The sequence below is a fragment of the Pipra filicauda genome, unplaced genomic scaffold (genome assembly GCF_003945595.2).
Source record: "Pipra filicauda isolate LSUMZ 115617 unplaced genomic scaffold, ASM394559v2 scaffold130_size2058158_pilon, whole genome shotgun sequence".
NCBI lineage: Eukaryota > Metazoa > Chordata > Aves > Passeriformes > Pipridae > Pipra > Pipra filicauda.
Window position 1 is genome coordinate 1,791,004 of NW_024103774.1, and position 13,748 is coordinate 1,804,751.

At 36.4% G+C, this 13,748-nt stretch overlaps 1 protein-coding gene across 1 annotated transcript in view; it reads right to left on the reverse strand.

Annotated features, from left to right (window-relative positions):
• The window catches only part of ABCA13 (ATP binding cassette subfamily A member 13), a 161,419-nt gene that overhangs the window by 39,592 nt on the left and 108,079 nt on the right, over positions 1-13,748 (reverse strand). Inside the window, exons 41-45 of the mRNA XM_027743247.2 lie at positions 11,636-11,751; positions 7,552-7,708; positions 6,340-6,593; positions 5,867-6,059; positions 4,477-4,586 (exon numbers count right to left, since the gene is read on the reverse strand). Of these exons, the coding sequence (XP_027599048.2) occupies positions 4,477-4,586; positions 5,867-6,059; positions 6,340-6,593; positions 7,552-7,708; positions 11,636-11,751 (830 nt within the window). The remainder of the gene's footprint in view (positions 1-4,476; positions 4,587-5,866; positions 6,060-6,339; positions 6,594-7,551; positions 7,709-11,635; positions 11,752-13,748) is intronic.

Consider the following 13,748-nt stretch of genomic DNA (forward strand, 5'->3'; position numbering starts at 1 on the left):
TTTGTTTTTAATATTTCTGCCTTTTACAAAAGATACTGCTGGTACTTTGCTATCAGTACTTTATTTCCACATCTTCTAAAGTAACTGTTTCAATGCTGCTTGTTCCTTTGGAACTCTTTAATATTGAGGTTGCAAATATCCCTAATGTGGAGGCACGCTCGTGAGATGTTAATTATTTTTATGTTTCATTTGCACTGAAAATGGCAATGTTAATGAGGTACACAAAATAATAAAAAAGACAAAATCCCCTGTGAATGGCACTATCTCCACAAGATTGGTTGTGGTGAGTGATAAATTCCTTTTATTTCTCTTACTAGACTATGTTATGAGACTTTGTCTCATAACAGTTGCAGCCAGAATGGGTTTGCAAATGTTGTAAGTTGCCTAAAAAGATTCTCACCATTTATCCAGAGGGATATGAAAATTAAAAAAAACCAACCAAACAAACAGTTTTTTGATATACTGCTCAGTTTGTACAATGTAAATGTGCATTTGCCACATAAATAATGAAATACAAAATTTAGACACATAGTGCATTTAAAATGTCTACTTAATTTGTAATGTATCAGAAAGAGAAAATCATGATGAAAGCAGATCAGAAGCCTTCCCTTCCGCTAAAGCCTGTCCCCATCAAGAAGAATGCCAGGAAACACTGATTTGCAGAAAAGATGAAGCTGGCTCTAGTGTTTAATAAACATTCCCACTTAATAACACCCTGTCTTATGAACCTAGTGATACTGAAAACTGTTACATAACATCTAGCTTTTATGTATTTTACTAAGTTTTTGTTATGAAAAAGCTTAGAGACAGTTTTCTCGCAGATTTTAGGAAAATGCTCCTTGGGTTATTTTAGTGGTATTAAACACCCAGCAAACAACCAACCTAGAGGCCAATAAATCTTTTAAAAGTACTTGCAGATGTTGTGAATCTGCTCTTAAAAGACAGTTGCTTCTAAAAAGTATATTTTTTCAATTTTCTTTGAGAACCTAGCAGGACTTCTCAACTCAAATTGATTTTCAGTGTGCAAGGCTCTTTCTATGCAATCCCATGCACTTCCAAAGTTTTAGGTTGACTTTCCAAAAATTCTACCTTGCATTCAACATGTACCTTTGACTAAGCTCATCCTCCATTTCTAGTCATCATGTTGTTCAAAGGAGCAATAGCTGTTAAATAAAAAATTCAATAAATAAATGAAATTCAAGGCTGTTTTCAGTGCACCTGCCTCAAAAAGACACTTCTGACTTAATTTAAAATTCAGTTAAGTGGTTACAACAGCAATCAGGAAAAGGTACATATGGGTTTGTTTGGGTTTTCTGTTTATATGTTGGTTGGTTGGTTGGTTGGTTTTTAAACGAGGAACTTTCAAGCATAGTTATTCAAGGAAATGGGAACTGTTATGAATCAAAGATTTTCTGCATGGATTTAAACCAGTCAAGTCTCCAATATTTATAATAATAATTTTGCATACTCATTTACTTATTTGATCATGAAGGTAGGTTTAGTTTAGATAGGAAGAAATTCTTTACTGTGAGGGTGGTGAGGTACTTAAACGGGTTGTCCAGAAAAGTTGTGGAGCCCCATCCCTGTAAGTGTTTAAGGCCAGGTTGGATAGGGTTTTGATTAAGCTGGTCTAGTGGAAGGTGTCCCTGCCCATGGCAAGGGGCTTGGAACTAGATGATCTTTAGGGTGCCTTCCAACCCAAACCATTCTATGATTCTTGGAAGGATCCATTAGATTACAGTATCTGATCCTCTCAGGATCACACGGGACAAAAGTTGTGTTCTTTCCATTCAAACCCAAAAGAGTGGGGATCTAGATCTAAGCTGCTGCCCAATTATTCATCAGAAATACCCGTCAGAGGTAATGTCTTTATGGAAACTCCTTCATGATGTAAATTTTAAACTAAGAAGTCCAGATCTGCTGACCAGCAAATTTTCTGTAGCTGTGACCAACAACTGCTTTCTTCAGCTCACTGTCCCCTCTGTGCCAAGAACATCAGACTTTTGAGTACACTACAAGAGTAAGAAAAGGAGAAGACTTCTTACTGTAACATTCCCCTTCTTTCATTTATCTGAGGCCTAAATGTGAATAGTCCACCTAAAAGTCCCTGGGATGAGTAGCTTCAGTCATTCAACTGCTGAAGAAGGGTACTCCAGACCTTGTGGTTACCATCTCAGCTATGGGAGAGCCAACAAACTTGTCCACTAGTGAATTTCAGTTGTACAGCAACACAGTGACCACGATCTGTTCAACAGCACTTAACAAAATATGCTGCAAGGAATAAAGTCAGGAGTGACATAAATTTCTTCTCATAGCCTCAAAGTTGCTTGTTTCCTCAAGTTTAGCTACTGTGTAACAACAGCTCTTGCTCTTGCCTTTTTGAGTTAGTGCTAAATTTTGAAAACTTGGGAATATGGGTTTTACACTCACTTCAGCCACTTCAAACAAAAAAAAATAATCCATAAACTTGATTGACACCACCATAATACAGAGTCATAATTAATGTTGTCAAGGATATTTTGTACACTGAAATGCAACTGTCTTAGGCTTTCTCTCAGGCCTTCTAAATGTGTCAAATTCCATTACCTATATTTTAGTATATGGTAAATAACATTGTATCTTAATATATGATTTCATGTTGGATTTATAAAAACAGTATGGAAAAATGAAACTGGCACACATAATGTCCAGGGAGAGTGTTTAACCTATTGTCAAGTGCCAGTAGCACATTAAAGTTGACCTCAGAAGGATTTTTATCTGTTTAGTCACAGGTAAATAACAAGACTGATAAGAGGAATACAAGCATTGTTAAATTGTTTTATAAGGTGTTTTTTTTTTTAAATAATCTTACGGGTTCTAACAAAATAAATTATGCAAACAGTCAGCAGTGTAAGTGCCAATATATGTGATGATGAATTATATTCTTATAACTTTATACCTGCTTTCAAGTGGATGTTAAAATTTTAGAATTGTCACACCAGATCACATCATTTGCCCAAATACAGACCTGGTACCATGTTGTACAGAAAAAGCCATATGCGATTCATAAATGCACATGTGGGACCAACCACAAATCCCATTAAAATCTACAGTAAAATACTTCTCAAAATCTAAACAAAACCTGGGAGCTTAAATACTGCCATGATGGCAACATTTTATAAAAAGAAATTATTACAGATAATTTTATTTTTCTAAATCTCAAATCCTCCTCAGACCTCCATCATATCCCAGTATAAAGCCTTCCACCAGTGCCAAAGAATATCAAATATTGATTTTTATCTAATTTTTAATCACTTTTGTTATAGTTGTTGTTGCTTCATATCTGAAAAGTTCTGTCTTCTGTTCTGGGAAATTATGAATGAAAACAACCATCTAAAATTCTCTCTAATCCTTGTAAAGGTTCACTCACATAATTTCTTTTTCTAAGAATAATTTTCCTAAAATCCCTTTTTTTTTTCTAAATCATTCCTGCTTTATGATTAACAATTTTTTGATGATTTGCTGTAAAAGATCATGACAAAACACAGTGAAGTAAAATTATGTTTGGTAGTGGTGATGCTGTCCATTTCAAAATAAGTGTAAAACTTTCATAAAATGGAAGTTTGCAATGACTGAAACTATTTACTCTTTGAAGTTAAATTTGCTGATCATTATTTTCATAGAGAAGTGAGAAAATACTGACCTATGAAAACACTGAATTTCTAAACAAAAGTAACTTGTCATTTTAGAAATTGAAAAATTCTTCTTTTAAAAATTTCTTAAACCCTTGACCTCTCCTTGTCCAAAAACATATTTTGAAATGTACATCATCTAGGAAAAGAGAAGTTTTAAAACTGAACTAGCCCAAAATACATTTTTAGATATACATGTACATTTTACTACTGACCAAAAAAAATAACTTTACTTCCCTTCCAATTTTGTTGGGAAAAATGATAAATATTGGTTACATCTAACCCAAAGTCCATTATTCATTTATCACTCCATCAAAGTTAGCCTCAATCTCACCAACACTGCTTCTTATCCTAATTACATAGCATATTGATCAAGTAATTAATTACAGTCTCTGAAGTGCATAAGTGTAAGAAAACATTTTAAAAGTACCCACTTGAAGCACTGCTCATCAGACTAAGCCTGGAAACCTTTCGGGGCAGCACTACCGTGGGGGATATATGTCCATGCATCTGAATATACTGTATGTTAAGATTTTTTTTTTTACAGTTTTAAAAGGATGTGTGTTAAGGCTTCTTAGAGTCTACTCTTTTGCTACCATGCAAGTTTGTTCTCAATTAACAGAGCATTCAAACAGAATTAAATAATGCTAAAATGCTTTTCTGCAGAGACTTAACAAAGCAATAGACATTTAAAAGGGAACAAAACAGGTCCTTAGAGTACAGTATAAAGGACTGAAGATGTGCTGAGTCTTTAATCATTGGCATTATCAATTAGCACTATTCTGATCAAACTCTTGTTATTTACCCAGTAGGAGTCCGAATAACAGCACGTCCTGCAGATGGGATGATATCTCCAGTCAGCATCTTAAATGTTGTGCTTTTTCCAGCTCCATTTGTTCCGAGGAGTCCAAAACACTATCAGAGATAAAAAAATAGGAAAAAAACCCAACAAAACAAACCCAACAAAAACAAGGAGCAGGAGCAATTAATCTGCTATGCTGAAAAAAGTAAGTAATATTAATTCTTCAACAGTTTCCCCTTTTCTCAGTTCATATCATATGTCTGTAAGATACTGCACAAAGATATAGCATATGTGTAAACTCCCTTTCCCACAGAAAATCAGTTTAAAAAAAACCCATATATATAATATTTTGATTACCCCCTAATATCTAAAAGTGACTTATTTAGGATTATAGCCCTCCACTTAAAACCCTGCCCAGTAACTAAATGCATTATTTATCCATATTATTTGTAAATACTACATTTGTACCTGAGGATCTCGGGTCCTATTTGAGAGCCCTGATCACCAGCCCATAGAGTTAATAATTCTCAGCTTCTCATGAGGTGCTTCACTCAGTACAAGTAAATAAATACAAGACAGCCAAGAGACACACTCTGAACGCTTATTTAAGGCCCCTATCTGCAACGAATTTATGCTTCAGCTGTCACAGGATTCATATTAAGTCTACACATAGCCCTTCATAACTTTTGAAATACTTGTTTCATAAACTTTCTTATTGATAGATAGGCTTTAATATCCTCCTGGTTAGCTCAGTTACCCAACAGTTGATCAATAACTAGTCAGATGTCACTGGACCTGGGCTGTCATACTCTAATTACTCATATCTTCTAATTTGCTATTAGCAACTAAGAAACTGCTCAGTAGTTCTGAAATTATTATCTGTAATTCCCATAAGGATGAACATAATGGAAAACCCCCCAAAACACAAACTCAAATGCTGTTTAATGCTAAATTTGATTTTATTAAAATAGTGTATTAGCATGTTATATGCTATATTAAAATATAGCGTGATGATTTCAGCATGGAAACAAATTTAGGATTCAGTCCACAGTTTACAACGGAATTAGATATTCTTTGCTTTCTCTTTGAACATTGGGGTGTTGTGCTACCTACTCATTTTTTGTGTTAGCTGATAACACAGTAACTTAATAAAGACAAGAAGAAAAAATTAAGACTCGGATGAATTTGTAACCCAAAAAATAAGCAAACAGTTGCTTCTTAAACACCATCAGAGTTTCTACTTTTCTCCAGTAATTGATTTTCAGAAATTACTCCAATTGAAGTTGTTCTACTGTTATCTACAGATCTTTCACAGTAGACACACTGAGGATGTTCAAACAATTGCTCAGAATGAAGTGTTACTTTACACAAGGGAACAAAAAGACCTCTTTACCTCTCCCTTTGGTATTCCCAAGCTTATGTTTTCCACAGCTGTGTTCTTTTTACTGAAACCTCCATAACATTTCCTGAGGTTGTACAGAAGTAGCACATCATTACCAGTTCTTCCACCAAAGAGTCGCTGTCGCTCCATTTCTACATCAACATCTTCTGATGGGCTGACCATGTTGTTAATTGAACAATGACCCCTAAAACAGATGATAATAAATCACATATAGAAAACTGGTCACTGCTGCACTCTGAATAACTCTTAGTTCCCTGGTTACAATCCCTTACAGCTTTGTGATTAATTCTCATCAGAATTTGAGCGAAACAACTATTATAAGTATTTTTTTTGTAGTTTCCATTAATTTAGGTACACTATGTTATCAAAATTATTCACCTTCAGGTGTTCAAAGGAACCCACCATTTTCTTTCTGTAAAAATCAGTTCCATCTCCACTACAGTAGAATAATAATGGTAACACACCTTTGCTTCTGGAGGAGATCCCAATGAAGGAAAAGACGTAAAAGAAGTAGCAGTGTTCCCTGAAGAGCCATTTCCACAAAAATCCAGCCCAGGAAATCCATCTCAAATGGGCTCACATATGAATCTATTCCAAAGTTACTGGTGAGGTCAAACTTGATCTGATTGTACGAAAGCTCTATTAAGCCTTGGCCTAAGCAGAATTGTGGGAATATGATGAATGCCCATTTGAGGATATTGTAGATGTTCTGAAAACTCTGTATTAAGATGCAGTAAGGATGGGTGGAGAGAAAACAAAAAAAAAAAAAAAGAAAACCAACCAAAAAAACCAGAAATTTAGTTTTTTCCAACAGCACAATAAGCACACTGGATACAGCATTCAAATCTCAATCTCACTCAAGGTGAACTGATTTCTAAAATGCATACTGTGAACCATTTTCTGGGCAGGGTTCATATCTTATTGTATTTTAGACCGCCTGGGGAGATGGGTTTCTAAACTTAGTTGAGGTTCACAGACAGTATCAAAACATGTGGCCATGATCATTCTATTTTCTTAAAATTTTAGTATTTGAATACTATCAAATATAAATCACCAACTTAAACCCAAATGAACAACAAATCTGCTGACAAACTTGAGTGACACATAATCCAGATCTGACTTCAAACATCAAGTTTTTGATCTGTACATGCATGAAGATTCATACACATTTGGGTTCTCCTCTCCATCAAGTTGTTTAAATACCATTACAACTAATGAAAATTTACATATATGGAATGAGAATGCATATTACTATTTATACAGGGCATTACTGATCCTAGGAATATGCGGCTTATCTCTTGTGTCAATATTATTCAAACACATTTTACAAGGCTTATAATCTATTTAATGGACCAGAACAGCTCCCGTTATGTGCCAATTACAACTTAATGGTCTAGAAAATGTCAAAGTTTCAATTAAAAACATTTTCCCATTATTACAGTATGCTTTTTTTGGTTATAGAGAAGTCAAAATTCAAGATGGTAACAAGCAATGCAGTGTATACCAGAAGAGAAAAATCATAAATGTTTAAAAAAAAGTATGTTTTTCTGCTGGAAAAATCTTATCTGTACATATGTGTAAACATACATATATACAAACTCAAAAAAAACCCATGCATGTATGTGTGTGCATACGTCTCAATTATGAAAAAGTTAAATCAAGGATTTTATACTGACCTGCACTTTGGAAATTATAGCTAACAGACGAGGTAAGAGAGTCACCAGCATGGTACACAGGCCAAACACAAAATTTAAGGAGACATAAGAAATAAAAGCTACATCTGAACTTGAGAAAAATCTGGATACAAGATACATCCATGGTAAAGTTGCGTATCTGAAAGTTAAAGAAAAAAAATTGTCAAAAAATTTATTTTTTTGTCTTACCTCCCAAAAAAAAGTCAGTTATCGCACTAGAAAAAACCACAATTTTTACTCCTTATTTTTAAGATATACAAACAAGTCTTCTGAACAATGGATAAAAAAAAAAAAAGGACAAACTTTGGATATATCTTCTTTATCAAAGTACCTTATGGTTCCATAGATATACACTGCCATGTGATGGGCAGATATGATCCATTTTTGCATATATCAACTGCAGATATTTACTTTTACTATTTCAGACAGCTCACAATCCTGATTTCTGAATGACTGCAAACCCATGTACGTTAACATAGAGATAGAATTAAAATCAAATACTTAAACCATGAATCCTGAGCAGTCAGGTTTCCTTAGAAGCTTTCATAAAAAGAAAAAAAGAATGAAAGAGGAAGAAGGGAGTGAGCAAAGAAAGAGGGTGGAAAAAAGAAGAAAAAAACAATAATCCTTGAACTGGAACTGTGCCAGTGATGTCTGAGAACTGAAATATCCTACAGACCATGCTATTACCTAAACCAGGTTATCAGTTAATATAGCACAATGAGGATATGACAGCATGTCCATGGCTACATTACCTTCAATGCAAATCTTTAAATGAGGAGAGAAGACACCCTCTCTCTCTCTGACAAGTCAAATCACGCCTATCCAAAAGGAAGTATTTATATTTTTTATAAAGAGACTTTTATAAAGACTAAAACAATGCCCAGGCAATCTGATGAGCATGCATGTCATGTAAAGGAAATTTATTTTCCATTCAACATAGCACAAGACATATCTATCAAACCAGCAGTATATAGACTGCAGGAGTATAGGTACCATTGCATAACATTGCATGATGATAAGTATATATGTAGTGTATATGTAAATACTTCTTATATAATATTAATATAACTGTTTTAATAGTGAGCTCAATGCAAGAGTAACTAGCCAAAAATCTGTGAATGGACTTCTTCATTGTATTAAACAGCATTTTATATTACAAGCCATGAAAGATCCTTTTGAATTCAGTGTTCTGTACTTTATAGATGAACTTTTTGCATTGGAGAATGTCAAAATCCTTTCCCTTAAGAAACAAACTGGGAAGTAATAATGATGTTATCCTCAGTTTACAGGACAATAAAGGTTAAATTACTCAATGTTTGGATCTCAAATGAATATTGTAAGTATTCAAGGTTACACTATACTTTTCAGTGTCCTGTTGCCAGTCTTAATAACACAATCTTTTGTTCACTTCATGCACATACCAAAATCACTGTTCTCAGTGTTGCTCTGAATTACAATATCATAAATACAAGTCCATCCTTGGAAACAGCTCAGGAAAGAGACATGATTTAAAGTGCTGTTACTCTGCTGTAAATTAAAGCAAAATTTGATTTGTTTGCTTATAGCTGCTAGGAAATGAGTAAGACTTGCAGAATACTAAAGTTATATAATGTTCAAATGCAGCCTTCAAAGTAGCTGCCAGTCACACCTACATTTCTATCCTCTTTTCCTTCAGCTTCAATTGCAATTTATTATTTTGTAATATCAAAGAGAGAACGTTTTAGACAAAAGTGCTTAAGCGTTTGGACTATAAAACACATCTGCTATCATCTAAAAGAGAAAAAAATGCAGTTTATTTAAGAGATCATTATATTTTTAAAGAAAATCACTGTTAAGGTAGAACACTAGGAAGCTTCTGATTACTCTTTCAAGCATACCCCCTTCTGGTACACCATTTACGTATTTTATATAACAGAGCTATTTTTATCTTTATTCTAGATCAAAACTTCTGCACAAATTTACATTGAAGAGACATTGTAAAAGGGAAAACAATGCATGATGGCATGTAGATGAATGAGAGTTACATGAGCAGTACTGGGGAAGGATAAAACTACCACAATGGGCTTCATCACCTTTACTGTGTCTTTAGGCTAAGTAAAGGGTAGAAGAGGAAGACTGGAAACTGAATTTTATCATTGTCCTTGAGATGTGTTAAACTTACAACTGACAGCTATTGTATTTTTAATTCATGTTAATACACATTGAATACATAGACCTTCTTGTTAAAAATCACTGCAGTATCTGTTATGTCAGCCAAAGCTGATCAGTACAGGAGGGATTATACTGGGCTGATTAAGGAACATCAGCGGTCAACAAAAAAGGACAGTCCAGCTTTTCAGTCAATGCTTATTTCTCCTGAAATATCCGAACTTTAACTCAACATTTTGGTTAAAACAATGCCAGCATAATTGGCACTTGGTAGTACCCTGTGGGCAGGACCAAAGCCTATATAACAGCACAGAAAACATCATGCTTTCAGTAGATCTCCGTCGGTATTGTATGTTTCACTTACTGCTTGACTAAGATTTCTATAGATGCTTATTCTTCACTAGGGTGACAGCAACTGGATCACCAGAAGAATTCAACAGTTGTAATGATAATAAAAGAAAAAGATGAGATTTAATAGTGTAAATTTTTTGCAATAAGGCTGATTAGAATTTTTGCCTGTAATTTGAAGGAATCACTTTATCAAAGTGCAGAACAAAGGAAGTGAGAGTGGTACCTGAGATCGATACAGAGAGGAGAAAAATATTAACCTTAGATGTTTCATACAAGTTATTTACAAGATCATGACCTCTGATCATGACCTCTAGAATATTTCATACTAGTCTGGCCATTCATGCCCAGGAAATGAGCTCAAACTAGAGTTATAAGGAAAAATTATAAATAGAATTATCCAGGGAATTTGGAAGGCCTTTTACGAGAGAGGGTTTGGCTTGTTTGGGCTTGCAAAAGATGTTTGATGAAGGAGAATTATGAAGTATGGTTCTGAATAAACACAGGTTGGAATTTCAAAGAATAGATCCAGTTTTGAGGATACCAAAACAGTTTTCCAAAGAATGAGTTACTGGAGGCACAAAACCTTGAAAACAGTTTTAAGATGCAATACAGTAAATCAGGATGTTTTTTGAAGTATTTATCTGAGACTCTTCCTGGGATAGAATATGTCATGATCTTGCAGAAGGTCCTTTCTACTATCTTTCCCTATCATTCTCTCATGAACTTGTTATACTTCATTATCTAAACATCTGTCTTGTAAGATTAGCATTTCCCCAATAAGGATAGTCACAACTAGTTGCTTGAGATAAGGAAGGAACTTCTCAGAAGCCTTTTCCTGTAACTAGTAACCCTCAGCATTTCTCACATCACTTTGGACTGTATGTAGGAAAAAATAAAGACCATTAGTTTGATTGAACCCAGGGCTCAACAACCTTGTGTTAATAGATATATCAATCCCCTCTTTAATGAGTTATTTTCACTTTTTAGAAGTCTTTTTTTTTTTTTTATGTGAAACTAAGCAAGTGGGTAGTATGGTATAACTTTCCAGTCTCACAGTACTATTTGGAGACAAAGCTCCAACCAGCCTGGTACTTCACATAGGACTTCTCATTGGAAATATAAACTCCAGGAGCTATGTTGAATTACAGAAAATGGTTAGAACTGTAATAAAAGACAGCCATTTCTTACCTTCTTGATGATATTCTTCAAAGCTAAGCACTGAAATTCTGACCTATGTTATTATTCCCACATTTTCTGGAAGATAATATACAATCAATTTCTAATAGTAAATGACTGTTATAAAGGCCGAGTATTCTCTGAGACATTTCTAGTACGTTTATTTTTTAATGCTTTTTTTTTTAACTTGCGAGCAAATCTCCCTCCACTTTTTGAGTTTAACTTTCAAACTCTTGTTTCAGCTTGTTTTCTCACTATATTTTGTTGAATCATAATTATTTCTAAAGACAGAAAACCATGCATCCAGCAGCAGGCGCAAACTATGTTTAAAGATTTCTGTTTGTTTCTTAGAAGTTATAATTCCACGGTAGCATTTCCAATCACATACCCAAAGAGTATCAGCAGGAGAACAGTGGCTACCAAGTTCTTCCGGAAAGTGAAGGCTGATAGCTGGAAGGCACTAATAACACCAACACACAGGGTGACTGGAACCATGTAAAATAGCTAGCAACAAAAGGAAGAAAAAACATTGAGCAGGTGAGCATCTCTTACTGGTTTCACTTAATTTGCATAGAAGGGCTATACAAATCAACTTTTCCATATTTGCAATATAATTACTCTATAAATTAGGAAGGAATAGGCAGAAGAGATCGGAGATTTCATAGTCCATAGACTTGCTGTGAAACTGCCCCCTGCACATGAAACAGCCTGACAAGATAAAATCCAACTACAGAATATTCCCCTTAATTCTATTTCTATTGACCTTTCCAGTACATCCATTTAACAAGCTAACTCTTCTACATAATGAGTCCGTGTGGGGCTATTGCTCCAAAACATCAAATTATACTCTGAATACAGAGGCTTGGTTTCAGAAACAGCAGTTTCACTGATTAGTGCTTCAGTCACAGGATAATAGTAAGGATACAATTTTAAAAGGGACTTTAATCATAGAATCATAGAATCAACTGGGTTGGAAAAGACATCCGAGATCATAAAGTCCAACTCTTGATCCAATATTGTCGTGCTTACTAGACCATGGCACTAAGTACCACATCCAGTCGCATATTAAAAACTCCAGGGATGGTAAATCCACCACCTCCCTGGGCAGCCCATTCCAACGTCTGATTACTCCCTCTGTAAAAAATTTCTTCCTAATATCCAACCTAAACTTCCCCTGGCAGAGCTTAAGACCATGCCCTCTCGTTCTACTGCTGGTTGCCTGGGAGAAGAGACCGACACCCACCCAGCTACAACCTCCTTTCAGGTAGTTGTAGAGAGTGATGAGGTCTCTCCTGAGCCTCCTCTTCTCCAGGCTGAACAACCCCAGTTCCCTCAGTGTTTTCTCATAGGACTTGTGCTCAAGTCCCTTCACCAGACTTGTTGCTCTTCTCTGGACCTGCTCCAGCACCTCAATGTCCTTCCTGAACTGAGGGGCCCAGAACTGCACACAGTACTCCAGGCGTGGCCTCACCAGCACTGAGTACAAGGGACGAATCACTTCTCTGGGCCTGTTGGCCACACGCTTCCTGATCCAGGCCAGGATGCCATTGGCCTTCTTGGCCACCTGGGCACACTGCTGGCTCACGTTCAGCTTCCTGTCAATCCAAACTCCCAGGTCCCTTTCTGCCTGGCTGCTCTCCAGCCACTCTGCCCCCAGCCTGTAGCGCTGCAGGGGGTTGTTGTGGCCAAAGTGCAGAACGCGGCACTTGGTCTTATTGAACCTCATCCCGTTGGAATCAGCCCAACTCTCCAACCTATCCAGGTCCCTCTGCAGAGCCCTCCTGCCTTCCAGCAGATTAACACTCCCCCCACCAACTTGGTGTCATCTGCAAATTTGCTAATGGCGGACTCAATTCCCTCATCTACATCATTGATAAAGATATTAAACAGAACTGGGCCCAACACTGATCCCTGGGGGACACCACTGCTGACCGGCCACCAACTGGATGCAGCACCGTTCACCACCACCCTCTAGGCCTGGCCCTCCAGCCAGTTCCTAATCCAGCAGAAAGTACCCCTGTCCAAGCCATGGGCTGCCAGCTTTTTCAGGAGAATGTTGTGGGAGGCAGTGTCAAAGGCTTTGCTGAAGTTGATAGATGACATCCACAGCCTTCCCCTCATCCACCAGGCGGGTCACTTGGTCATAAAAGGAGATCAGGTTGGTTAGGCAGGACCTGCCCTTCCTAAACCCAAGCTGGCTGGGTATGATCCCTTTTCCATCCTGGAGGTGTTGTGTGATTGCACTTAGGATGAAGGACAATGTATGCTGATGAAGCAAATGACCACTTTTATTGGGAATGGACACAGTATGTAGAAGAGTTACAGCCATTAGACAACAGGGAAAGCAGTTCGTTTAGTCTCTTGACATATTGGTAACCAAATACTTGGGGGGGCGGAACAGGACAGGATGGGATTGGTACAGGGGGTTCATGCCAAACTATACAAGAGAGAGGGATTCTGCTTGCAACTAACAATGTCAAGATGTGAAAATCTGTGCTCAG